A 27,220-nucleotide genomic window follows, 5' to 3' on the forward strand; every position below is an offset into this window, starting at 1 on the left:
CTGGCACCAGCAAGCCCTTGGGCTGCACAAAGCTGAGGGCAGCTGCAGGCACCTGGCCACAGCAGCTGCCAAACACAGCTCTAGTGCCATTTGTTGGGCACCCTTGGAAAAGGCTGGGAAGCAGGGGATATGCAATGCCACCAGCAGCTGCTGTGAGGCTGCGGAGGGAGCTGAGAGAGGACCTCAGGGGATCTGGGCCAAGCGGTGCTCAGCACAAATTAGTGCAGACTGGGCAGCTCCAGGCTGTTCCAGACAAGGTTTGAGTATTTCAAAGGCTGAAGCTCCCCCTTTCCCCGTGACAAGTTTTTCCTCTCATCCAATGGGAATTTCTTTGCTGCCACTTGCTCCCATTGCCTCATGTCCTGTCACCCAGTGTCTCCAGCAAGAACTGGGCTCCTTCTGCAGAGGCAGCTGAGCTCACAGCTAAACAAGTGCCTCTCCCTCAGGCCTTCCTCATCCACCATGAGCTCCAGCCATTCTGGCAGGATGACAGTGGCCCCTGTCTAGTTCACAGGTGTGCTCCCCTCTCTACCTGCAGGACAATGATTTCTCTGTTCCACCCAGCCCACCCAAAAATTTGCAGGGACCTTCCTGAGCCTACAGACACCACCAGAAGCAATAACGTGAGGTCAGGCAGTGAGCACCTAGTGCTAAAAAACCTGTATTTATTCAGAGACTATGCCAAGTCCAGGCCAGCTGCAACAGCAGTGCCCTGTGCCCTGCTGCCCCTCTGGCCAGCACCTCTCACTGGGGGATGACAGCCAAACAGCAGCTGCCTCCAGCCCTGCACTTGCTGCCAAACCAGGTGCAGTCTGAGCCTTGCTCCAGCACCAAAGAATGGCCTGTCAGCCATGGAGACAGCACTACACTGCCCACAGCTTTGTCCCTGCAAGGAAATCACCCTGCGCTATGTTCCCAGCAGCTACAATGCACTGACACATGAGGGACCCTCACAGAATCCACCACCCTCCTGGGTGAGCGGAGTAGCACTTCCACCAGGCCTTGGCTTGGGAAACTGCACAGACACTATTTGCACCCAAGCTCAAAAGAAGGGGGCCCGGCAGGCATCAGAGAAGAGCAGGCAGGTGCCTGTTTGTGCCTGTTCTCCAGTCCCAGCTCTGCTGAGCATTAGGAAGTCGCAAACTTCTGCTGGATGAGTCTGTACCTGAGCAGCTCCTGCTCAGAGACTGATGGCTGCAACCTGGCAGCAGCCTGCAGAAAGTCTTCCATGGTCAGGATCAGAGCAGACTTCTCAGTATCCAGGCCTGCATGAGAGAAACAACATGAAAGGGCTGAGAACAGGGGCAGCTGGTAAGATCCAAAAGCCCACTCTCCAGCCATCAAAGGAAAACCTGTGTCTCTCTCCTTCTCCCCCAAGGCCAAGCACTGGAGGTAGAGATGACCACACCTGCAGAAACTGCCTGCCTGGCAATTACCCAGAGCCCAGCACTGTGGTCCCAAAGCTGCTGAGCATCTTCTCACACAGCCCAGCTACCAGCAGTGGTAACTCTCCTCTCTGCCCCTGTGCTGGGCTGCTCCAACATCTGGGACAGGTAAAGGCAGGGCTCCTACCTTCCTCAATCCACTCCACCTTGCGTTTGACAGCACACATCATGGCATCTGAACACAGGGCGTAGATGTCTGCTCCTGTCAGCTGAGCTGGGCATTTCTCTAGGATGGTGGTGAGATTCACAGAAGGATCCAGTTTAAACCTGCCAAGAGAGAAAAAGGGAGGTCTAAAGGCCAAGAAAAAACAGACCAGTGTGACTGGGCAGGAACAAGCAGAGTACCCATGTTTAGCTGCTTCCAGAATGTGCACTGCATGCTCAAAAAAAAAAAAAAACAACCAAAAAACTTTGCTTTACTGTTTTTTTTAACAGTCACTTATTTTTGAAACATCCCTGCAGCAAGTCCTCTCTCCTGCTAAGCAGCATCAAAGGAAACTTTCAATCACAGCACCACAGCACAGCATGGCCTGAGCTGGAAGGGATCTTAAAGATCATCCCGTTCCAACTCCCCTGCCATAGGCAGGGACACCTTCCACTAGACAAGGAGGCTCCAAGCCCCATCCAGCCTGGGCTTGAACACGTCCAGGGAGAGGGCATCCACAGCTTCTCTGGGCCTCTCTGGTTCCAGGCTAGGAAGCACAAAGGATGCAGGGAGTAGTCTTGGAGCCATGGTGCAGGATGAACTCTCTAGAACACCATCTGTTTATGCCACTGGTGTTTGACTTCTCACCTAGATAAATTAAGTGCTCCACATGCCTGGGAACAACCTACAGTCATGGCTGGATGAGAACATGTTTAATGACAGAGTACAAACCACTGTAACACCAAACCACCCCATCAGAGCCATGCTGAGACAGTGAGCCTCCTTCAGCATGACCAGCAGCTGCTGGAGGGCATGGTGGCCAAGACACAGGGTGTGACAAGCTGCTTGCAGCCAGCCCACACTCTCACCTCTCCTACTAACTTCAGGTCACAGGCAGAGGTGATAACAGCTATCCAGGACAGAGCCCCTGCAGAGGCAGTCACAGCCACTCACCCAGCTGTGGTGGGTCGTACCTCTGCACCCGAATTGCAGGCTTGCTTTTCTCCCTCCAGAGATGCTCTCAGGAGCTCAGAGCAGCCGAAAAAGCAGCCAAACTCTGCTGCTCGGCCATCCCACACAACCAGTGATTGGGAAGACACACAGATCACAGTCTAAACACCCCTGAGCACCACAGGAGGAGAGGCAATGAGCTGAATGGAGCTGCCTTCACACTTGGATTGGCAAACAGCAGGGAAAATTCTCTTGCAGGAATCAAATGGGAGCTTCCTGTCCTGCAGCTGCACTGCAATCTTACTACACCATCAAGATCTGGCTGAGCTCCTTAAGAAGAGCACAGTGGCTGGAAAACTCTACCAACCCCTCCACTTGGACAGGCAGGCTGAGCTCCACCCATGCTGCAGAAAAACCAGTCCCAGCTCAGCTTCTGGAAATTGCTCTGTCCTCCTGCCCTACCCACTGGCTGTGGCTCAGTGACCTCAGGTGCTCCCCAGGGCTCAGACATGAAGCCAAGATGGAGCACGCTACGCATCAGCCCCAGGAGGGCTGTGACGGAGGGCACCTCCTGGAAGGTGGTGGCAGGACGCTGCAAGAGCACAGGGTCACTCACCTCCTGGTGACGGCACTCAGCACCTGCAGCTGCGACTCCCGGTCCTCGCTGATGCCCACGTAGACCAGCTTGTCAAACCTGTCAGCAGAGAGAAGGCAGCTGGGAACAGGCCAAAGCAAACCTGCCACAAGTGCTCAGCCCTGTGCACCAGGAGCTGCAGGGTGGCCCTGAGACAGCTCCTTTTGCTGTCCGGTTTGTGGATGACGCGGAGCCTGAAGCAGTCCATGTGCTGGAGCGCAGGGCTGCTCGGAGGGACAGCAGCAGGCTGGGGAAATGGACAGACAGGAACCGCCCAGGGTCCAACAACAGCAGATACAAAGTGCTGCCCGAGGACAGCAAGTCACAGGCTTGAGGACTGGTTGGGGGGCAGCTGTGCACAAAGGGCCCTGGGCACCAATTCCTGCCATTGTTTGGTGCAACAGCACGTCCCTCATTGCCCTGCTGTGCTGCTGGGGCAGTAACCAGAGTGGTGGGGGCAACAAACCGTGGCATCTTACCCTGCTGCTACAGCCACAGGCACCAGCCCCCTCTTGGCTTCCTGTGAGCCAGGGGCTTCACAGACAATCTCTGTAGAGGGAACGTGGTGTGGACACAGTCCTGCTCACCATGGCCCGAGGAGCTCTGGGGAACACCCCTGGAGTGAGGCAGGGTAGGATGTGACATACCTGCCTGGCCGTAGCAGAGCTGGGTCCAAGAGGTCAGGCCTGTTGGTGGCTCCAATGACAAACACCTCTCTGGTGGAATGAAGGCCATCAAGCTCTGCAAGGAGCTGTGAGACAACTCTGCAGGGAGCAAGACAGGATACTTAGAACTAGGCCTTGGCCAGTCATCCAATGTCTCCCTCAGCCACCAATGAAAAAGGAAGAAGTGAGGCCAGTGGCAGGTCCATTTCTCAGACTTCAGCTCCTCTTTCTCTTCCCTGAAGAGCCCTAACACAGTCACCCAGACTTCTCCATCAGCACAGCCAGTGAGCACTTGGGCTCACTGCAAAGCAGTCCAAACCTCAGACAGTCCTTCAGAACAGGAAGACTGGACGGGGACTGCCAGCTTAGCAGAAGAGCAGAGGAGGCCTAGGGAAAATAACCCTGGTTTTGGGTATCTCTAAGCTGTGCACACTTTGCTTCTACCAGAAGCACCTGAAAGGTTTCCCACCACAGGGAAACAGCAGCTAATAGGAGGACAGAACAGCAGGGGTGTGAAGGATGACCTTGGAGAGGCCACAGGGAGCACTTGGCAGCCACAGAAGCAGACAGAGGAGACTGTCTTAACCAAATGTTTGCACAACTAGCTTGGGCAATCGGGAACCTGAGGCAATGCAAACAGCAGTACTAATGCTCAGAGAGAAGAGACAGGCCATGCTGAGAGCTGAAGAGAGCAGAGAGGGGAAAAACAGAGAAAGAGAGGTGGAATGGACTATGCCTTTCAGGGCAGTCTCACGCGCTGCCTGCAGCTGAGGCAGGAATCCTGCTCTCCCAAGGACGCCTGATGCTCACTCACCTGTCCATGACACCCCCTGAATCTCCACTTCGCCCACGACTTGGGGCCAGGGAATCCAGTTCATCAAAGAAGATAATGCAGGGAGCAGCTGCCCTGGCTCTGGCAAACACTGTCAGGAGACAGCACAAAAGGTGAAAAAGATGTGGAGGAGCAGTCAACAGCAACAGGACCTGCTACATTCCCAGCAGGGAAGAGGTGTGGATGGAAACCGGATGCCCACTGTATCACCACCACCAACTGCTGCTGCCTGAGCATCTCAACAGAATGGGGACAGACAGCACTGAGCTGGATGGGCCCTGAGGCTCAGCTGTGTCTCTGAGGAGCTGCTGTCCTGTCAACAACACCAGGGACAGGAGCAACAGGAGCAGAGAGAGCAGGAGGGGAAGCTGCAGGGAGCAGGGAACGGACTGTAGGGACAGCTGGGTTCAAGCCCTTGCTGAGAGCTGTGGGTGGGAGTTGGGAAGGGGAGGTTAAGCACTGCCTCCTTCCCTGCAGCACTACAGAAAAGCCCCATCTCCCCACACGCAGGAGCAGGATGCGCGTCCTCACCGTTGCGCACGTTCTCCTCGCTTTGCCCAACGTACATGTTGATGAGCTCCGGCCCTTTCACGCTGCGGGCAGGGAGAAGAGGAAGCCACTTAGAGGACAGCCATCCCCTGCCAGGAGGAAGTCAGTCCCATTGTGCGAACCCCCCTCACATTTCTCACCTAAGGAACGTCATGGTGCATGTTGTTGCCACAGCTTTTGCCAGCAAGGTCTTCCCTGTCCCTGGAGGCCCATACAGCAGCAGACCAGAGCGGCACAGACCCAGTGACAGCAGCTCTGGGTGCTCCAAGGGCAACTGGATAGTATCCAGGATCTCCTTCTTCACCTCCTGCAGCCCACCAACATCCTGCCAGGACACCGAGGGGATCTGCCAACAGAAGGAGAATCCTTGTCAGCACTTATTCCTGAGTCCTGAGCATGCCTGGGCAGCTCCAGTATCCAGTATCCACATTTCCCCTCTTCTGAGCTTTGCAAGGGAGAATCAAGCTGTACAAACATGTCCCCAGCACGCTGCACTTGCAGAGTGCACTTCATCTCCAATCCTCCACTGCCCCTTGGATCATATGTCAGCAAAAACACCCCAGAGGAAGTATCTGCCAGGGATGCCTGCAGCTTTGAGGGGAGAGAGTCTTGCTGCACACAGCCCTTGGGATGCATGAGGGAAGGTAAAAGTAAGAATAAAAAGATTTTTAAAAAAAAGAGATCTGGGTCTTGCATCTATGAGTGACTTGTGTTCAGGACACCTTGTCCCCCACAAGGGTGACACTGTGCAAGGGCTTCACACCTTGCAGAGGGACAGAACTTGGGCTGCCAGGACCTCTGTGATGGCAAGGAGGATGTGAGGGAGAGACATCCTGCAGGACAGCATATGGAATACTCACTGCTCTTGAAAAGGAAGGATGCAAGAACAAAGTCCATGTATGCTCATGAGAAATAGATAGGGAGGGGATCAGCTGCAGACATGTGAGGGGTCACAGAGAACAGAGAGAAGACACCAAACCTCAGATGGGTGAGCCTCTTGGGTTATTTTGTGCTGAGCAAAACTATCCCAGATCATGCTGCTGCTCTGCTTACCACTTTAGGAATAGCTGGAATGCCACAGCATGCATGACATCCTCCTGAGAGTCAGAGCAGCTCTCCTGGGAAAGCCCCACACTTCCCCCCCCACCTGCTGGCTCTTGGTGCCAGCACAAGTGGGGAGTTTAAAAATAGCTTAGGGCAAAATTCTTCCCCCCTCAGCTAATTTGCATCTCCTTCCTTCACTACTGGAAATGATGTTATTTTATTTTATTTCTTTAGCTGTCCACCAGGAAAATTAGGTCAAACAAAACAAAGATTTTCAGAAAAAAACCCCAACTTTTAAAGAAAAAGGTCACAGGCCCTTCTTCTGCAGTGACAAGGAATGGAAGAGCTGCCCTCTCCTCTGCACTTTTGCTCATCCTGCCTCGCTAGGAAGAGCTCTACAGACATGAGCACAGGAGCTGGAAAACTGCAGCAAGGTTGTTTTCAGGGGAGCACACTGTAAGTCTAAGACATGGTGCAGACACTGTTAACAAATGGAGGTTTGGAATCAGTTCTCTCCAGAAGGCTCAGGCTGTAAGTGCAGACAAATGTGTGACTAACCAGAAAGCGCAAGCAGAATACTGAAAGCAATGTCCAGAGTATCCAGGTCTGCTAATGGGCTTCCTGACCACAACCAATTACTGAGAAATCAATAAAGGAATGTAAACTGCAAACAAAATTAACTCCCATTCACACGGCTCACTGCTGAGCATGCTCTGTGGTTATTTGTCTCACAGGAAACTTGGCCAACACCGTAAAACAGAGCTCACTGCATGAATTAAGTGGGCAGCTGGGGAAGGTGCCAGAGGAACTGCTCCAAGGCCAAGGCTTCCTGTCCTGTGCTGAACTCAGTTGTTGGCACTCATGGGCATGGAAAAGAGGTTCTGATCACTTTGCTTGGTCCTAACACCACATTACCCAGCCAAACCAGTCACCCCAAATGCTGCTTCCCTGGGGGCTGAGCTGCCAGAAGCAGATCACACCCCTTCTGAGCAGCTGACTGCTGGTTTTCTCAGACTCTCCATGTCATCACTTCTCCTGAAGAAACCCCAAGTTCTTCAAACTGCCTGTCTGTCAGAAAAGTCCATCCCAGCTCAAGCAGCATCCGAGGCCAGAGATCAAGTCTAGTTATCACACCTGTGGAGAAACTCCCTCACCAGCCTGTGCCACAGCCTCTCTGTTCCCTCAGGCCAGGTGGCTGGGGAGATCTCAGGGAGGAAGCCTTTGCACCCCAAGAGGCTGAGCTGCACAGCTGGCTCCCCTCCAGCACCACTGCTCTGCATTTAGCACTGCATGTGTTTCCCTGACAAATTCCAAGCCAAGAGGGTGAAAATTGATGGGGGAAAGTCCAGAGGACTGTATCCCACTGAAAGCTCAGGGAATACATGGAAGGACAGAGGAAGCAACGTGTCAGAACATAGCCCTGCAAGATCTGTGATGGGCATCTTGAACCAAGAGCTCTGCAGAACCCACCCCCTCCTTGTGCCCCAACATCTCACTTTTGGGGCTCCCACTGCCTGTGAGTGGGCATCATGCAGCTGGTCCAGTGCAGCACTAAAATCCTCCTCGAGCACGGGGAACCCTGCAGCGCAAAAATCCCTCTCCACTTCTTCGCTCAGTCCGCCTGGAAAACTGGTGAGGAAAGAAAGGGAAAGGAGTCAGACTCTGCCCCACTGCTGGCTGCAGCCCCTGCCCTCTCCACCCTGCTGCCTGTGCTACCTCAAGGCCTGGATGCGGGTGCAAGCAGCCCGGCTGCTGTGGGACAACAAGGCACAGAAATCTCCCAGCACAAATCCCTGTGGATGTGGAAACAAAGAGCATCAGTTCAGTGCCTCACCAGAGCTACACCTAGGCCATAAAAAGTAGAGGGAAAAATTCCTTGCAGAGCTGTTCCTTGAGCAAGCTGTCCCTGCTTAAAGGCTCTACCTTAATTTTTTTTTTTAATTAGCAGAGCTGAACATCAGCCAACACCTCTGCAAAAAGCGTGGACTAGAAATCTGCACTTAAAAACTGATGTCTGAGCACCAGGGTTAACCACTGAAGAAGGTGTCTGGGCTGAGGGAATTACCCCCTTTCTCCAAGGCCAGCTAGGTGAGATTGGCCCAGCACTCCCAGCCTGGCCATCCCCACATGCTGCTGTGGTTTTACTCACTGCAGTCCTGCGGGCCAGCTTGGACAGGCTCACTTCTTTGCCCAGAGGCAGGCTGGCAGTCAGCATGCTCAGCATCAACCTCCTCTGCTCCTCTGAAGGGGCTTCAATCTTCACCTCATGAAGGAAAGCGGTCTGCACATCTGTGGGAACATTCTGGGGCTTGCAGGTTGTGCCAATCACCAGGACAGGGTGGCTGTGGGGACAAAGAGGACAGTGCATGGTCTCAGCCCTGTGGAAGTGCCCTCTCACATTGCCATCACATGTGCCAACTCACTTGGCAGAAGCGAACAATCACCTTGGATGCCCACAGCAAACGTGCAGGGCGCATACCTCAGTGCTGGGTCTCTGTCCAGGAGCAGCTGCCTCAGAGTAGCAATGACCCTGGCATCCTCTCCGAGCCCGTCTCGGTCCCTGCCAAGCACCTCGATGTCTTTCAGCAGGAGCACACAGGGCTGGTACTGCTGGGCCTGGCTGAAGGCCACCTGTACTTTCTCCTCTGTGGCTGCGCTGGTGTCACTGCACAAACTGACACAATCGACCTGGGGGACACACCACACCAGGCAGTTGCAACATGCATGGGCTGGGGGACACGGGACAACATTCCACAAAGCTTTCCATGGGCAATTCACGGCTCAGAGGAGATCAAACTTAGCATTTCCCAAAGACACATTCAGGTCATATTCAAACTAGGCACATTCTGGATGCCTTAGCATGGATAAATGGCCGTCCCTTGCTTCTCTGCAAAGAGGTGAGGTAGGCAGGGGGGGTCTTATCTGCAAAAGGTGAGGCAAAAGAACCAGAGAAATCAATACAGTGGATATCACAGCTCAGCAACCTGAGCTGGAAGGGAGGCGAGAGCTGTGGAAGACAGGGAGAACAAAGTGTCTTGCAGAAGAGTGCAGTAAGTAGAGGAGGAGGCCCAGGAAGCTGCTCAACCAGTGCTAGACAGGCTCAAAGTGCAGGAGGGAAGGTAAAGGTGACGGGTGTTTGGGGGGAAGTTATAGATGGCAAGAGGCCCAAACACTGTTTACAAAGCAAACACTTGATGAAGTCATCCAAGGGAAGAGGTGACTGGTGAGCCTTGAACAGCAGCCTGGGAACAGGCAGTGCTGCCTCCTGGTGCTGCGAGGTTGTCCAGGGAGACTCAAACCATCCCCGGGGATTCCCTGAGTTTCATCCTCAGAAAAGGCAGCCTGAAGCAGGGAGAACAGCTCCCTAAAGCATAAGGACAGGGACACAGTGCAGAGGAACTCCTGTGCTCCATGTACTACAGAAAAAAAACAGGAGTTGGGGTTGTGGTGGGCCTAATGGCAGCAATATCTGTATGCAAGTACTAAAATTCAGAGAGAAAGGGCAAAAAATTGTTTATCATCAAGTGGTGGACATTAGAACAGGGAAGAATTACTGTGTCCTGGTGGGATGGCAGACACAGCAGTCAGAGAAAGGGAAGAGCAGGTGGAATGGCAGTGTAAGCACTGCAGTCAGTGAGAAACGGAGGGGAGAGTGTAAAAGCTGGGGCAGGAGAATAAAACCGACAGAAAGTATCTCTGTCTTTAACAGTTAAGTGTGTCAGTCTTTAAAAGCAGCACAGAACCCTGAAACCAGAGCTGTAGCCTTGCACACACACCCCACTAGAACCTGAGGACACCTGACAGGACAAGACAGCAACAGAGTGCTTCCAAGGACATCCTAAACATGGATCTGAGCGTCCTGGGAAATCCCTGCAATCTTGTATTGGATCTCAAGAGCTGTGGCACATCTTCAGAAAAGTCAGAGCTCAGCACCACAAAAGATCATGTCCAGATGAGCTGCACAGCAGCAGGCCAAGGCACTATCTACCTGCTCCACTGACCCAGTGTTGCAGCTTTTCTTGGAGAGAAAAGAACAGGAAAAGAGTTTACTCTCAAAATATCCACCAAAAGAAGGAGCAAGCCCACAATTTCCTTCCACAAAAAGAGGAACCTTCCAGCCCTATTCTTTCCATTTTTCTTCTTCTTCTTCTTCCATGTCCTTTCAGAATTTCAGAAAGTCTCCTAGAAAAGTCCCCACGTGACTACCTCTCACTTTTGCAAATGTATCTCTAAAGATTCAAGGAAATGAAAGCATTTGTGGGATAATCCCAGACTGTCAGAGTGAACAAAAGAGGTATGCTGGAGGAAATCAGCAACTTTAAGTCACTGAAGACTCTGTTGGTTACCAGAACCTTTTGTGTTGGACAGAGACAGGTGCTAGACCTCATTTTGGCCATCCAGGCACATACCATTCCCATCAAAAGGGCTTTTCCCAGTCAGATGTGGTTCTGTAACAGTAGTTTCTCATCCAATACTCTCACCTACACAGAAAAACACCTCCTTTAGCTTGCCTGTTCCCACTAGCTTCATCTGACAGTCACAGGCCTCATGCTAGCACAGAGAAAAAGTAAACACCTTGCATGCTCTGCTGACCTCTCAAGCTCTTGTGAAAAATCTCTTCCAAAAAGATTTTGTAAAATCTTGTATCAGACTCTCCCTTAATTCTCTATTTTTCAAGCTGAAGAATTTATTCAGTTTTCCCCACACAGAAACTGGTCTAGACCCCTGATCTTACCCAGTGTCCTTCTCTGAATTTTTCTAGTTCAGTTTTATGCTTTTGAGATGGGGAGACCAGAACTGTGCACGATATTCAATCTGTGTCAAGACATGGATTTGCACAGCAACAGCACCCACTCTCGAGTTTGTGTCAGAAAATGTGATCTGAATTTTTACACATATGGAGAGCAGAGCACAAGTTTTCATGGGGCCGTTGACATCAAACCGAATTCCTAATACTGACAGTCAGCTGCAACTTATCATATTCCACATTAAACCAGCTCCAGTGAATTTCACCTGCCACTTCACTGCTCTCGGCAGAGGGTGGTGGTGAATGTGAACACAGTTACAGGGCAGCTGTTTTACATGCCAAGAGATTTTGAGCCAGGTCTGGTACATGTGCTAGCATGAAACCAAGGGCTGCTTTTCTTTTCCCTCTCAGCTGAGGAAGATCTCAGCATCATTTGTGTCTCACTCGTCTGCATCTGCACATGGAAGCAGTTCCTGGACAGGCTTGTATCACGGCTGCACCAGGGCTCTTGGCAGGGCTGACTTAAAAAACATTTCCAGCATTCTCTGTCTGTTTTAAATCCACCAATCCACTGGCCCCAGGAGGAATTACCTTGAAGAGGTGGAGGTTGAGGCAGCTACACACAGCTCTGACAGCCATCAGCTTCCCGCTGCCGCTCGGCCCCGAGAGGAGAACGCTGCCCACGCCGCTCAGAGCACTGGCCCTGTAATAGACAGGGAGTTCTCCCTGTGGCCACAGCCTCACCTCTTCCAGGGCTCACTCCCAGGAATTCTCACTCACCGACGGTGCAGGTGAGGCCGAAGAGCATCGCAGAGCTGTTTCACGACGTCACAAAGTCCCGCAGGAGACAAACTGCTCCAGAACTCATTGCTGTTATAGGCTGGGGCAGATGGGACAGTGCTGTTTGTTGAACCCACCTGTGAGAAAGCAAAAAACACCACCCAAGTAAAGACGGGCGCCAAGTGACAAAATCTGTCCTGTGCAAGCTCAGCCTCAGATCTCCTCTCTCTGCTTTCCACCAACATCTCACCAGATAGAGAGACGTGTTCTGGGTGTCCACCAGGTAACCCTCGGACTGCTCGCCTTCCACCATGCCTACGATCTTCTTCACCTTGAAATAAAGCTCTGGCCACCTAAGGGGAAAAAACAAGCACTCTAAAGTGCTTAGCCAAGAACTTGAAGGAAGGAACAATACAAATGTCAACAAGAACACAGCTGATAAGCACAGGTAAACAGAAAAACTCTTGTCCTCTTGCAGTATGCACAAGGATGAGCCAATGTGAATGTTGGGAATGCCACTGGGAGCAGCCTAATCCTGATACAAAGGGGACGTTCTCCCATTTAGCACAACTGTTCCAAAGCCACATGAGCAAAACCAAGAAAGGCAGAACTGGTAGCCAAGCAGAAAGTTAATCTAGCATGAACTCCTAGGGCTTCTATGCACATTTTGTTGTTTGTCACAAGCTGAGAAGCCCAGCTCCCACTTTGCTTTGTTTATGTGGCTCTGACTGCCCTCAAGCCACCCTTCCCTCTTCACTCTTTATCCCCATCAGTTGCTCTACCTCTTTTTTTCCTTTCTTCCCTTCCTGACCATTCGAATGAGCTAACAGAGGCCTCCCTCTTAGCTTCAGCCCTCCATAATCCAGCAAAAACATTTCCCTCTTCCCAGTATGTTAACGGACAGATAAAACACTAAAATCCAGGGACAGATCAGAATGGAATAAACTGTCTGATTTCAAGAGAGTCAGTCGTGGGAAAGCATCTTTGCTCTTCTGGTACCAAGTAACAGAACCACAGTTAGTTGACCCACCTTAAGAATCTGTCTGCATTTAGTTCTATAAATTCAGCATTTCCAAATGTTGGAACACACAGGATGTCTCCCTCCTGGACCAGCCTACAAAAAAAACCCAGAGAGTTTCACGAATGAAGCGGAGTAAATCCTTCTGGTTGTGGGGTCTCCCTGCCCTGCCTCACTTGTGTTTTTACACAAAACACAGACCTGAAGATGACGTCTGAAGGACAGAACAAGACGCGTTGTGTCCAAGCCGAGCATACTCGTGATAAAACAATGCAAGGGGATATTCTAGAACCACACAGCACCCGCACTGGGGGTGTCGATGTGCACATCCCCAGCGTGTGGCACAAACAGACAACCCATCTCACGAGTCTGCCCCGAGCGCCCGCCCCGCGCAACTCACCGCGGCGTTCCGAAGTGCCTGTAGAGCACGCAGTCGTAGCTCCCCCGGCTGTTGTAGGCCGGCGAGCAGACGATCTCCAGGTGCAGTTCCTTGGCGAACGGGGGCACAGACAGCACGGACCGGCTGCCCTTCCCATCCGCGGCGCCGGTCCTTTCGTACCTCTGCGGAGGGCGCGGGGCGCACCGTGAGCCGCGGCTGCCGCCGGCCCGCTCCCCGCCGTGCCCGGCCCCGGCTCACCTGCAGGCGGAGGTGCGCGGCGGCGGCGGGGTCGCAGCCCAGGTTGAAGGCCAGGGCCGGGGCCAGCAGCGCGGTGCCGTCGGCCAGGCCGCGGCGGGCGGCCCGCGGGTACTCCCAGGGCGGCGGCCGGGCCAGCAGCGCCGCCAGGTGCTCCCGGGCCGCCCCCTCCGCGCCCACCCGCACCCACTCGCCCTGGAACAGCCCCAGCGCCAGCAGCCCGCGCCGGCTCACCCACACCTCCGCCCCGCCGCCGCCCGCCCCGCCGGGCACCGCCCGCAGCCGCGGGCCGGCGGCGGCGGCGGCGAAGCGGGAGACGAGGGGCGGCGCGGCGGCGGGAGGGGGGCGGCCGCGGGCGGGCGGCGGCGGCGGGGGAGCGAGGGCGGTGCGCGTCCCGCTGCCCAGCAACCCCTGGAGCGCCGGGCGCGCCTCCAGCACCAGCGGGCCCGGCCCGGGGCCCGGCCCCGGCAGCGCCTCGCCCCGCCGCGCCAGCACCGCGCCGCCCGCCAGCCTCCCCGCCCGCCCCGCCGCCCCCAGCAGCACCCAGGCGAGCGCCGGCGGGCGCCGCACGGGCCACACGGCCACCCTCCGGCCGGCCGCCAGCCCCAGGCGCCGCAGCAGCGCCCCGCGCAGCCACAGCTCCGCGCCGCGCCGCCCGCCCGCCTCCAGCGCCACGGCGCTCAGCAGCACCGGCTGCGCCCCGCCGCGCCCCGCCGGCCGCACCGCCAGCACCAGCGCGCCGCCCCGCCCGCGCAGCGCCGCGCACAGCCCCGCCGGCGCCAGCAGCAGCGCCGTGGCCGGAGACAGCTCGGCCGGCGGCGCGTCCAGCGGGCGCAGCACGGCCACCGCCATCGCGCCGCCGGCGCAGGCAGCGGGGGCGCGCCGGGGCGGAGCGCGGAGCCCGCCCCAGCCCGCCCAAGCCGCAGAGCGGCGGCGCGGAACGGCCCCGGACCATGCTGGAGAGGCGGCGCTCCGGCGCTGGGTCCGAGCCGTGCGGCGGCAGCGACACCCGGTGACGCCGGGCCCCTGCTCCCCGGCTGCGGCAGTCTGCGGGCAGAGCCTGCGGAAGGTGGGACAGAGGGGGAAGGTGGCCAAAAAGGCGGGCGGCGCTTCTGCTGTTCCGCGCCCCGCCCGAGCCTCACGGGCGCGCAGTGTGGGATGGCAGGGAAAGGGCGCTCGGTGCCCTCGCCAGTGGCAGCCTGAGGTGATTTTTGCGGACTGGACACCTGCACCTGGTTTAAAAGAATGCTCTTGTATTGGTGCTAGTGCTGAATTAACCTAGGAAATCATAGAATAGTCTGAGTTGGAAGGGACGCATAGAATCATCAGAGCCAAACTCTGTCCCTGCGCAGGACAACCCCAGTAATCACAGAGAATGCCCGAGAGTATTGTCCAAACACCCACTGAACTCTGTCGGGCTTGGTGCTGTGCCCGTTTCCCTGGGGAGCCTGCTCCAGTGCCCAGCCACCCTCTGGGTGAAGAAACTTTTCCTATATCCAACCTAAACCTCCCCTGATACAGCTTTAGAGCCAGAGCCATTCTCTCGGGTCCTGTCACTGGTCACCACAGACAAAAGATGAGCGTCTGCCCCACTGCTTTAATCGTGAGGAAGCTGCAGACTGCGATGGGGTCTGTCCTCGGTTTCCTCCAAGTTGAACATACCAAGTGACCTCAGCTGCTCCTCACAAGGCTTCCCCTCCGGCCCCTTCACCATCTTCGCAGCCCTCCTGTGGAAGCTCTCTAATAATTTTAATGTCTGTTTTACATTGCAGTGCCCAAAACTGCCCCCAGAACTCGAGGTGAGGCCGCCCCAGTGCAGAGCAGAGAGGAACAATCCCCTTCCTCATCCAGCAGGCGATGCTGTGCCTGATGCACCCCAGGAGAGGGTCGGTCTGTCTGGAGAAAATCAGAGGCTCTGATCAGCGCCTGTGCCCTCCTGCCAGTGACTGCTCGTTGTACCAAGTGCCTGTTGGGGATGCAAGACGAGAGTAATGAAACGCAAACCCGGCAGGATTCTTGAATTCTGCACCCACAGCAGACGCGCCCCCGCAGGGGTGTGTGGCGATAAGGGGAAGGAGCGAGGCTTGCAGCTGTGTCCCATCGCCGTGTCCCATCGCCCCGCTCCACACGAGGGAGCGCGCACAAAGCCTTCGGACTCGCTCCCTGAGCTCCCAGGCTGAAAATGCAACCTGCGGCTTGCGAGGGTTGGCCAAAACCAAGTGACACAGATATTAACACTGCTGAAGCTGTACGGAAATGGCACCATGAAGATGCTTCTGCAAATGCAGCCCTGCAGCCTTCTCCGCTCCGGGCCCATCACTGGGACGTAAGAAAAATGTGACTACCAGTGGTTGGGTGATTTTATCTCTGCTTTAAAATAAGGGAAATCAAGCAGAGAGTGGGACACCCCCACCACTCCCCCGGGATGCCAGCATACAGGCAGTGAAGAGATCTGCATGCGCTGAACACTGGCTTTGAATTTACTGACTTCACTTGCCTGGGCCACATGGAAGGGATCTTCTGCTCGAGCAAGCCCAGCACTTGTGGCTGAGGGATGCCCGGGGCTCCTTACAGAGGGAAGCACATGGCTCCAGCCCCTGATGTGGTCACCAGGACGGCTGTGGAGTCTCACATGGGCAGCAGAGGAGATGTGTACAAGGGCAGCCGTTGCCTTACATCAGGGTCACGCTCTTGTCACTGGCCCAGGCCTGAACCAGCACTGGCTGAGCTGAGGCTGGGTCTGCCGCTGATCTCAGGATGGGTCAAACCTGAAGCAAAAACAAGAATGTGCTGCCCTACTCCTGCTGCTGCTCCAAGCAGTGACATTGGAGGACAGCGGACGCTTCCCTGCCAGGGTCAGTGCAGGCAGCGAAGAGTCGAGTGACTCCCTGCTCCGAGGAGGGCACCAGACCCTGTCACCAGGAGCTGAGTCTGGGCAGTCACTGCCATCCCCCAGCATCTGTACCCCTTCCCTGCACGTGAAAAGTGCCTCGGGCCAGTAGCACTCCTGTTGGCTCCTCCTTCCCAGCTTGTGGTGAGAGCTGGGATCCCACCAGGCACTACCAGGAGCACACCCTCTGCATGCTGGAACTACAGTGTCTCCCCTTGTAGCCCTGGTGGTGGTGACGTGCTTGCTCTCACAGCGCTGCAGCCAGCACAAGGCAAAGAGCCAGGCCATCTGCACATGGGCAGACCAAAGGGGAAGGAAAAAAAAAAAAAAAAAGGATTGCAAGCATCCAGTGCCAGCGTGGCACAGCCCAAATAAAAGGTTTGCAGATGCTGCTCAGGCAGGATTAGGCCTCCAATGTGCTAAGTCTCGGCTCTCAGTGAGCCTAATTGCTGCTGCAATAAGCCCTGGCTGGTCCTTTCCTGAACCGTGCTCCCCACAGCCCCCCCAGCAAACTTTTTTTTTTTTTTTTTCCTCCCTGCAAAGCTTGTATTTGCCACGCATATGTTACCCCGCCCCCTGGCCGCCTGGTGGGGTCTGGCCAAGCAAAGGAGGGGAAAGGCAGGAAATCTGCACGTGCCACTTACTGCTCTGCTCTTCCCAGGAACTGTCCCCCCTCTCTCCCCCGTCCAGCACAGCCCGTAGCTGCATCTGTGAGAGCAGCCAGGCGCAGCAGCAGAGGCAGGACCAGGTGGCAGCATCAGTACCTGGCCACACAGCCCCTGAGCTGTGTTAAGACACTTTCCAAATTGGAATTACTCAGATTTTATTAAAACCTTTTGATAATTTTCCCTGATGTTTTGGCTGGTAGATGAAACTGGAGGTGTTCCAGGAGAGCTGTCGAGGCATGTGCATGGGCCAGTTCAGCAAGTGCCATGAGATGTGTCAAAGGAAGGTATAAATTGCAATACAGGGCATGAAAACCAAAGATACACCACAATTTTATTTATGGATGTGTAATAAATAAATGGTGGACAATACAGGAGGAGCCACATTCAAAAATCCAGATTACTAAAGTGCTTTTAGACATAAATATAGGGTGACCAAGAAACAGCTCTGACATTAACACTTTTTACAGACAATTACAAAATATCTTCTTATGTCAATTCACAAAATTGTTTAATTGCTCCAGGGTACTATGGCTTGCTTTTCAAAAAGGTCTGTTCTATCATGCATAGTGTGGCAAGTGACATTCAAGAGTGTACAAAATCATTGCATAAACAAAAACGTCCTTACCCCCTTCTCCCAAATATGAGTTAAGGAAGATACACAGTGTAAATCCAGTGATAAGGCTGCATTGGCAGGCTAGATCCTCAGGGAACATAAACCTGCCTGGCTGTCAGGTTACACCAGCTTGAGGATGAACCCTACCATGTTTAAAAACCCTGCTGCTCCTCGAGGTGGAAGATTTGTGTGCTCGGCGGGGAAGGACTCGCACACGGGCGCTGCACCGGGGTGGAAGCGCTTGGAGAAGGCGTCTGTAAACTCCCGCACCATCCTTGCACCTGCGTGTTGGAGGAGGGAGCAACTCCCAGTGCGTTGCTCCTCTTTGTGCTTCTGGCTAGCTGGGGAAGTGGTCCCAGCACGGAGGGGAAGGAATGGGGCTCCTCCCCAGCAGCAAGCGGTGCTGACCACAATGCGCTCCCATCCTCGCACTCCTCCTGGCCCCTCTGCCACCCTCCACCCTGGCTCTGCTGAGAAGTGAACAGCTTGAAAGTGAGGGGACGAGGGGATGTGTGTGCCCAGTCTTAAAATGCCCTGAATTCAGATAAAAGTTCCATTATTTAAGAAAAAAATATATATCAATAAATCAATAAATATTATGGCCTCGCCGGGGCGCTGTGAGGTCTGGCCTCCTCCGGGGCAGCCCAAGCTCAGTGGTCCCTGTCGTTCTGCTCTGTAGGGGGGTCCCCGTTGATGTACTGCCTCAGCACACCCCTCTTCTCGTGCTTGGCTGTCCTGGAGAGGTCAATGGCTGTGTCCTCCGAGTCTTTTGCAGGCCCAAGCTTGTCAGAGCCCTTCTGGGAGCCGGCCTGCGTCCCTTTGAGTTCCTCCTCCTCCTGCTCCATTCGCCAGCCATCTGCCAGCTTCTCTTGGCTCTCTGCCTTCCTGCTTACCTCCATGGACTTTTTGTGCATACCTTGCAGAGGGGAGAGAGCAAAGCCAAGGGCACTGGTTGCTTATTTCTGCTTGGGACGGCTCAGAATCACCTCCTGAATTACTGCTGCTTCCCTCAGATCTTGCCTACATCCCAAAGAAAGCTCTCTAACTACCAGCCTTCCCCGACCCAGAGCCCTGCCACCGGCACTCGGCAGCCCGAGGGGATGGCTTGTGGCAAAATTAGTCTGTACCTTCCCTGTAGCAGGGAAGGCTTACAGGGAGAGGTGTGCTGTAACGACCCATTCCAACCTGGATTTTGACTGTGTATGAGCACAGGGTGGCTCTGAGGTATCTTCAGTTTAGGGGCAGGTAGCGGTGACTTCTTAGATGCCTTGCAACTCCCATGCTGCCTGCTAGCACTGCAGAGTGATCCCCACCCACGTGCAGGCACCTGTCTGACACAGCAGTAAAAGGTTTTCCTTTCCCTAGCTGTTCTTTGCAAGGAGGAAGTGGAAAACCGAGGGCACTTGGCAGCCTGTATACAGCTCAGGGTCAGGGAGGCCCCATCCTTTCTGGAAAAAGGCAAGGGCAGCCATATGAAAGAAGCAGCTGAGCCCCGATGCCCCCAGCAGCACCCCAAGTTCCCACTCACCCAGCAGCCACGGGGCGCAGGATCCCACCAGGCCACTCTTGGCGGAGTTGATGATGGACTCGGGCAGAGGGATGGAGTGCCTCACCATGGCCCCGTAGAGGCCGTACTCGGCCATCACGCTGCTCCGGCCCCAGCACTTCTCCCGCTTCCGCCACTTGGCTCTTCGGTTCTGAAACCAAACCTTCAGGGGTAACAGCCAGGAGAGCACGGAGGGGTGGGGTTGGGGAGGAGACAGCCCCCGAGGCCGGGTGTCCAGGGCCCATCGGGAACGGGGGGAATGTCCATCCAGGGCAAAAGTCAGCCGCGGGGGTGCGTGGAGGGGTTGGTTGGGTGTGCAGACACGGGGTGTGGAACGCAGGCGGCACCGGGAGGGCAGCCAGGGCGGCGTGTGGGGAGGGGTGTGAGGGAGGGCACACACGTGGGTGTCAGAGAGGGGAGGAAGGGAGGGAGAGGGAGCACATGTTAACATGAGGCTGATCGTGACACAGGAGGGTGATCCCAGCCAAAGTCACCCTACGCTGCTCCGCCTGCCCGCAGGGCCTCCCTGCCTGATCCACAAAGCACCAACCTCTCCAGAAAAACGGCTCCACAATGCAGTGACCAATGATGACAGAAGGGGCTCAGGTCCCTCTTCCCACCCCACTCCTCCATTTGAAGGTTCAAGGGAGCAGATATAGCCAGGCTGCTGCCCAGACCACTACCTCATTGTTAAGCCACTGAGCTGTTCCATAGGGGAGCAGGATCCGGCCCTAAAATGCCACGTGTCCCTCAAAGGGGCAAGCTAGTGAGCAAGCTCCTGTGTCACAGCTTGGCCCGGCAGCTCCAAATTGCTCCCGGCTCCTGCCTGAGTGGGAGGACAGAGCCAAGTTGCCAGCAACGAGCAACTGCTGGGGCCAGCTCAGTCCCCTGGTTCTGCATGCCCATTTGGAGGCTGTTCGATGCCAGCAGGCAGGAGCTGAGCCTCCCCCCAGGCTCCCTGCAGTGTTTCAGTGCCGCCACGCTCCCACCACCCGCACCCACTGCCAGGGAGCAGAGGAGACGGCCGGGTGCTGGCAGCCCGCAGGCTCCTCGGGAGAGAGAGGACCGCTGCAGCCACCTACCTGTATCCTGTCCTCCGGCAGCTCTGTCTTCACCGCCAGCATCTCCCGGGCGTAGACGTCGGGGTAGTGCGCTTCATTGAAAGCCTTCTCCAGCTCCTCCAGCTGGTGAGCGGTGAATACAGTCCTGACGAGGGAACAGAGCATCCTGTCACACCGTCCGGACCCTTGGGCAAACAGCGAGGCTGGCAGCCCCCCCACGCTGAGGTTTTCCTCCGGAAAATCCTCCCCCCTACCCCAGCTGCAGCCCTCCTCTTTCCTCCTTTTCCTCCCTCTATCCGCCTTGGGGATACCGACCGCCCCAGCCCGGGGAGAAGAGGAACAGCGAGAGGATGGTGGCAGCAGCGAGGAGGTGAGCAGGGGGACAGCCTGGCTCCCGGGCGCTACCTGTGCCGGCGTTTCTTCCTCTTGATCTGGGCGGTGGTCATCTTCAGGTCGCTGGCGTCCCCGGACAGGCTGTCCTCATCTGGCAGCAGCATGCGGGAGGGGAAGAGTCACGTTCCCGTCGAGAGCGGAACAACCGAACGCGGCTCCCCAAGCACGGTTCCAGCCTCCCGCGGGGAGCGGGCCCGGGGCACGGAGGGGTCCCCTCCCACAGCTGAGCCCGCCGTGCCGCACCGGTGATGCCATCCCGGGGCAGGGGGTGGGAGCCCACACTTTCCGGAGGGTCAGAGGCTCGGCATCCCGGCGGGACGGGCAGCACGGGAGCCGCACCGGCGGGAGGATGCCGGCCGCAGGTGCGAGGCGGCCCCGGCAGCGGCCCGGGACGGGGATCCCCGTGCGCGCCTGAGCGGCCACCCTCGACCCCGACCCCGCTCACCGGAGATGTTCTCCTTGTGGCGGCGGGCGGCGGGAGGCGGCCCGGGAGGCGGGCGGGGGCCGCGGGCGGGCAGGAGCGGCAGCGGGGCGGGCAGCAGGCACGGGGCGCCCGGCCCCCCCAGGCTGCACAGCAGCCCCAGCCCCAGCCCCAGCGCCCCGCCGCCCTCGTAGCCAGCGGCGGTGGCGGCCGGGGGGGGGGCCGGGGGGCGGCTGCAGCTCGGCTTCCAGCCCCAGCAGGTCGGTGATGGCGAAGCCCTTGGCCCGCAGCCCCGCGCCTCCCGGCCGCGCCGCCGCGCCGGGTGTCACGGGTGCGGGCACCGCCACCGGCCCTGCCGCCGCCGCCGCGCGTCCCCCCGACGGCTCCGCCCGGCCCGGCATCGCCGCCGCTGCCGCCGCCGCCTGGTCCGGCCACCGCCGCCCGCCGCCCTTTTTATCGTCCCGCCGCCGGCCCCAGCTCCAATCACACTCCAGACCGGCGGGGGGGCGCTCCCAATCCCCGGATTAACAGCCTCTGTCCCCCCTCCCGCCCGCACAGGTCCCGCGCCCCTCCCCCGGCCCTCCCAGGCCACCGCCCGGCCCCCCGCCGCCCCCTCTCGCCGTCCCTCCCTCCGTGCCCCTCGGCCCCCGCCCCTCGGTCCTCACCACCCCCCTCCGGGTCTCCTGCGGTGTCGCTCAGACCCTCTCCAGGACCCCCTCTCAGTGCCCGTCCCGCCCCGGCCCGCTCACCCCGTTCCCCCTCATGCCCCATAAATCCGTCTCACATCTCCTCGGGTTCCCTCTCCGTGTTTCCTCTCCAGGACCCCCTGCTGTGTCCCTGTGTCCCCATATCCCCTCTTCCACTGCACGGCAGTGCACTCCCCAGTACCCCCATTCCAGCCCAAGACGCTTCGGCCCCACTTCCCATATGGGACATCCCGCTGGGCTCAGCACCCTAGAGACAGGGATGGGAACAGGCAGGGGCTGGTGGGCAGGAGCCTCCCCGACCCCAGGTGTCTTGTCACCGGGGCCAGGGCCACCTCGAGGTGCCTGGCCCCTGTGCTCCCTTTTGCTCCCAGATTCTTGCACCTGGGCTGCAATTTTTTTCCCTCTTCCCTTCATCTGTTGATGGAAATGATTTACAACCGGCTTACACGGGCCGCCTGATCCAGGCCTTCATTGGACGGTCAGATTAACCGAGGGTCCTTCTGATAAAGATAATTACAAGGGGACTCCGCATTAACTTTGCATTATTAAAGAAAGACCCAAATCTCCCATCGCAAGCTGTTCCCAGGATTAGCAGAACAATAACTTTCATTTAGGATAATTGCCGTGGCCGGCACTGGGGGCTGGCGGGGGGAACCCTCTGGACCACAGTGCTTCTCACCAAGAAAGGCAAATGGGTGTGAGGGCACTGGGAGGTGTGGAAGTGTGACCACCAATTCGGGGTACTCGTGTGCTCAGGATGAAGGGATGCGTGGGGCATCCCAGCCCGGGGTTGCCCCCTGCCCAGGCACAGAGCACCCCGGGATCCCCCTGGGCATCTTCACTTCTCCAGAGTGGTTTTGCTGCAGTTTTGCTGGAATAGGAGACTTTCACTGCTAGGCAGGGAGGATCTGCCACAGTAATTAGAAGTCATAATCCGGCCACCACCCACAACAAATTTCCTGTTCGAGCAGATATTAGTGGTTAAAACCCTAATTTTTGATGTTGTCCCAGAATCAGCTTGATTTCAGCAGTTTACATTGAGGCTGAGCTGTTGGGAGAGATGATGAAGCCTTAAATATGCATATGGCCTAGGCATTTGGAAAGTTTGGGGATAAAGCACGTATAATTGCTCCTAATCAGTTTATGAAACATAAAAGCTCAAACCCAAGAGAAAGCCGATAGATGCAGAAATGGAAATAGCGATTAAATCTCCCCATGCTGGCAAGGTGGCCTGGATATGGCGCTGCTGCCCAGGGCAAGGGTGAGCGAGGCCGTGCCCTGGGGGATGGGGACACACCCGCCCCAGGGACAGGACAGTGGGATGGGGTGTGGGGACACTCCTGCTGCACCCCCAGCTCCCCCAGCCATGGTGAAGATGGGCACCTCCACCGGTCCTTCGGACAATAAATCAGTTAAAGGATATCTTGATATATGCTCATCAGATAGGATTAGCTGGGATTAGACTAATCAGTAAATGTTTCTCTGCTCATTATTTTCTAAGGAAGATTTTCAGCTGATTCTCCGACGCCGAAAGATTATTAATCGCTTAAAGAGCAGAACATCAAACATCGCCCCTTGCTCTAATTTCCCTGGGGTTTGCCCCCCCTCTCCATGGGCAGGGTGCCTGTGCCAGCCGGCCCAGCAGCCTCAAGGTGCCCCAGCAGCCAGGATCTCCATGGGGCTCTACCAGAGCAGCCCAAGGCCACAGGACCCCGGCCTCGGTGCAGTCCCATGTCCCAGGGGGTGAGTGCTGCCTGCTGATGCTGGAGCGCTCCCATCACTGCTGCACTTTGCAGGACTAGGGACACAGTGAGGTGGGACAGTCCCCAGATTGTCTCCTCCGCCCCATGGCTGCTCCACCACCGTGTCAGACACCTGCCATGAACTATAGGATGGAGGGCACGCGTGATGGGATGGATTCCTGGAGCTGTCCCACTCAGACCCCAGAAACAAGCCTTGGAAGTCCTTAGGGGATTACAGACACATGCAGCATTTTGGCAGACCCTCCTCAGCTGGTGATAACTCCAGAGCCAGCATTTGGTGGATTTTTGGAGTCCCTGTCTTCACCGTGGGCTCAGGGAAAGCCCCAAAGGATGTGCACTCATCCTGCAACCACCTGCTGTAGCAATGAGGAGGGGGCAGCAAGGAGAAGGTATTGAAGGGCCTGGTTTAGGGGATTAGTAATGGGATAAGACAGCTTTCACCTCCCTGGTTTAGATATGAATCAGGTCAATAATAAAGGACCATCTGACAGTTTCAGGCAGCTCAGGGTGGAAGAGGCTCCTGTGCCCCAGGCTGGATGGAGAGCCCATCTCCAAAAGCCCAGCTCTTGCTGCGCACCCATCCATGGTGCCTGCAGCAGCAGTCACAGCCCAGTCCTCCTCCCCAGCTCCACACCCCGCACCTGCATCAGCTCGTGGCACACCAGCACAGCAGCAGGTTGGGATGATGCTGGCACCACGGCCCTACACCTGCTGTGTAGGGCAAGCTCAGCCAGCCTGTTGGTGGCCACGGTGGGCCTTGCACGGGTGCAGGGCGACCCAGAAGTGGAGCGCAGCAGGGTGAGCAGCCAGCTGATGGCAACACAGGCAATTTGGCAAGGGTGGGAACCTCAATAAGCGTGGACAGAAGAAAAAGGGCTTTTCTTCTGCCTCCTCTACATCCTGCTGGGAGCATGGGGAGGTGATGGCTGTTGTGAAAGCATTGTCTCTGACACGTGGGTGAAAAGCAACTGAGAAACAGGCCATAGCTAGGGGAGAAGGCAGCAAAAAGGGGGTGTTGCAGCCAGTCCCATCTGCGTTTTGGAAGGCTAAATACCCACCTCTAAGTTACTCATGAGTCTCCTCCTTGAAATTCAGGCCATGAGACTTTCCCCAGGCTGCAGCAGGGCTCAGTGGTGGATTGCGTGCACACTCCTGGCCGGTTAGGAATAGGTATCTGTAGGGGCCAAGTGTACCGACCACATTGGGGTGATGGATTTGCAGAGGCAGGCAGCGTGAACAGGTTAAATGAATCAGGGAACCTGCGCTCCCTGCACTGTCAGGCTGTGGGAAGTGCTTCATCTGCAGCTCAGCTGGATGTGGGTGAAGCAGAGGGTTTGCAGGGCGAGTGCAGCCACAGCTGGCCAGGCACCACCTGCTCAGTGCCGTAGCACCACCAGCCCAGCTTACTGCAAGTGTTGTCAGACCTAATTTGGCACCGGGGGTCCCTTTCCTTGTCCCACTCCGCACGCCCCAGAGACATCCCTACTAATTCCTCTGCACAGATTTCTGTCTTAAGGCATTTGCCTTTGATTAAAACCAGAAGAGCAGTCACGGTTTAAGTGGAGTTTAAGAGCAAACCATGTGCCGCTGCACAGGGCGCTCACATCTGGAGTGTCACAGATTTAATCAAACTGCTGGGAAGTGCCGCACGCAGACAGCTGTCACAGCAGCCTGGAGCCCATCTCCTAATTAATTCCTAGCCAACACAGGGCAAACAAATGGCCATCAAGGTGCTGCACCTACAACAACAACTGTAAGCACGGCTGGCAGTTGGTGAGCAAGCAGAGCTCACCCTGTGTATCTCCAAGGAGCTGCAGGTGATGTAGCCCATGGCAAGTGCTGTTCCTGCTCCCAGGGAGGAGCCTGGAGCTTGTTCCAGAGGTGTATATATGGGAACAGGAGGGACAAAGTGTTCAGGAAGAAACCCAGATGGACCAGGCACAACAGCAGTAGCTCCGATTTCTGGTTGTTCCTTCAGCTGCTGCTTTTTTGCTTCCCCTCCTTCTTGCTTCTGCCAAACTTGTTGCTTTCTAGTACCATTTATCTGTCCATCTCACATCCCCGTGGGCAACCCCCTCTTTTCCTATACAGGATTTGTGAGCTGGAACACAGCTGTCCCTGGAGATGCTCTGCCTGGTGCTATCCAGGGCCTGGCACCTGATGCAGGTTCTGGGCAAACTCTGCTGCCACAGCCTTAAGCAAAATCTGGGCAATGGCAAAACAGGTCAGGCCCAGACTCGGTTCTCCTTGGTGCTCATTCACAGCTCATTAAAGCTAATTGAAATGACTACCAAAGCTGGGTCTATGTGGGTGTTTGGAAGCTCTGGGCACAAGGCACAACTAGGCTGGGAATATCCAACTGTGAGGAGCCCCAAACTAGCCGATGGACTGTCCACTCCAATTAGCCCCACAAAGGAGCTATTATTCCTTTGCACTATGCTTGTCTGATTACTTTATCTTATTATTTTTTGATCATTCCTCCAAAATGTGCTAATTAAACAGAAATCATCAAGTCAATTAGAGAAACTCTCATTAAAGCCGAAAAGAAAAGAAAGTATCGGCAGAAGAAAAACGGCTGTGAGGGTCCCAAACACACACAATAGCTGCCACATTCATTAAATCAGCAACTCCCAAAAGAGGGGTAGACACTGTCCCACTCTGGTCTGCGCCCTGGAAATGAAACTTCCCAAGCGATGGAGTCAGATTCCTCTCCTCTCCTCTCCTCTCCTCTCCTCTCCTCTCCTCTCCTCTCCTCTCCTCTCCTCTCCTCTCCTCTCCTCTCCTCTCCTCTCCTCTCCTCTCCTCTCCTCTCCTCTCCTCCTTTCTGCTGCTTCCCATGGCTTTCCCAGCTAGCAGCCCAGGGGTAAAGTGAGCCTCCGGGCAGCACCTTCTCCATGTTCATACCCAGCACCTCACCAAGCAGAAGCCTTCCAGAACAATGCTTCCCTTCGCACGTCCCTCCCCTGGACTGGAAGCAAGACACAGGAAAATCCAGGAGAACATGTCAACCAGTGGTTTCAGCAAGTAAAGAAAGGGAGATCACAGTTTGTTCTGACCCCAGAATGGCAGAGGGTCCTGCTCAGCTCTAGTGCTGCCCAGCCTTTGCATTTCCAAACCAGTTCAGCCATGCCTAATCACAGGCACTGTGCTCTGAGACCTAACAGAAGCACTTCTCCTTTAATTAATCTCCAAGTTTGCTATCTGAGTGCTGTGCCATATGGTATTGATTTTTCAGCTTGGTATGACAGCACTTGCCATGAAAGAAACTAACCTAATTAAAGCAGGGGACACCAGCACAGAGGCAGCTACTCTCACTCTTACCCGTAATGCGGCTTTCTAGATCAGCTCTCCGGAGTGCAAACAGGTGCTAAAGTGGGGCACCTCTGCTTGCAGGTGAATTCAGAGGTCTTGGCGGTGCAAAGAGGTCCAGGTCCCTTTCTCAGCACTGGCCTGGGCTTGCTGTGACAAATGGCACCTGGGCTTTCCCAGCTATCTCCACTCGGCGGCTGAGCAGGGAGGTTTTGAAGCACGGCTTCCCAACACAAACCATTTATTTTCAGACAGACCAGGTAAGTCATTCATGAGTTTCACAGTGTCCTCCTCTCCCCCAATCACAACTAGACTCCTAAGAGACCTAAGCTGGGGTCTTTTAGCTGAAGACTGATGTGGCAGTCTCACAAATCCCATCATACATCACACAAGGAAATGACCCTT

The 27,220-nt window shown here is 55.9% G+C and overlaps 2 protein-coding genes across 3 annotated transcripts; both read right to left on the minus strand.

Annotated features, from left to right (window-relative positions):
• Positions 1 to 637: 637 nt before the first annotated feature.
• PEX6 (peroxisomal biogenesis factor 6) lies at positions 638 to 14,328 on the minus strand. 2 transcript variants are annotated; one of them, XM_038131420.1, is made up of 17 exons: positions 13,448 to 14,328; positions 13,211 to 13,371; positions 12,823 to 12,906; positions 12,043 to 12,145; positions 11,793 to 11,929; positions 11,604 to 11,709; positions 8,745 to 8,953; positions 8,415 to 8,607; positions 7,982 to 8,058; positions 7,762 to 7,894; positions 5,362 to 5,567; positions 5,204 to 5,265; positions 4,655 to 4,763; positions 3,823 to 3,939; positions 3,158 to 3,235; positions 1,573 to 1,712; positions 638 to 1,265 (listed from the first exon to the last, which is right to left on the minus strand). In XM_038131420.1, the coding sequence occupies exons 1-17, from the start codon at positions 14,294 to 14,296 to the stop codon at positions 1,129 to 1,131; spliced, it is 2,901 nt and encodes a 966-aa protein (XP_037987348.1). In that variant the 5' UTR covers positions 14,297 to 14,328; the 3' UTR covers positions 638 to 1,128. The 2 variants fall into 2 exon arrangements, with proteins under 2 accessions (XP_037987348.1, XP_037987347.1); XM_038131419.1 differs by having other exon boundaries at positions 11,604 to 11,715; positions 13,448 to 14,326.
• Positions 14,329 to 17,307: 2,979 nt separating this feature from the next.
• Positions 17,308 to 21,467, minus strand: LOC119699940 (visual system homeobox 1-like). The gene is given in 6 exon segments (XM_038134084.1): positions 17,308 to 18,531; positions 19,144 to 19,324; positions 20,244 to 20,367; positions 20,628 to 20,706; positions 21,061 to 21,260; positions 21,262 to 21,467. Coding segments are annotated over 6 exon segments (1,026 nt in total). The 5' UTR covers positions 21,438 to 21,467; the 3' UTR covers positions 17,308 to 18,265.
• Between the last annotated feature and the right edge of the window lie 5,753 nt (positions 21,468 to 27,220).

The sequence above is a fragment of the Motacilla alba genome, chromosome 3 (genome assembly GCF_015832195.1).
Source record: "Motacilla alba alba isolate MOTALB_02 chromosome 3, Motacilla_alba_V1.0_pri, whole genome shotgun sequence".
In the NCBI taxonomy this organism is placed as follows: domain Eukaryota; kingdom Metazoa; phylum Chordata; class Aves; order Passeriformes; family Motacillidae; genus Motacilla; species Motacilla alba.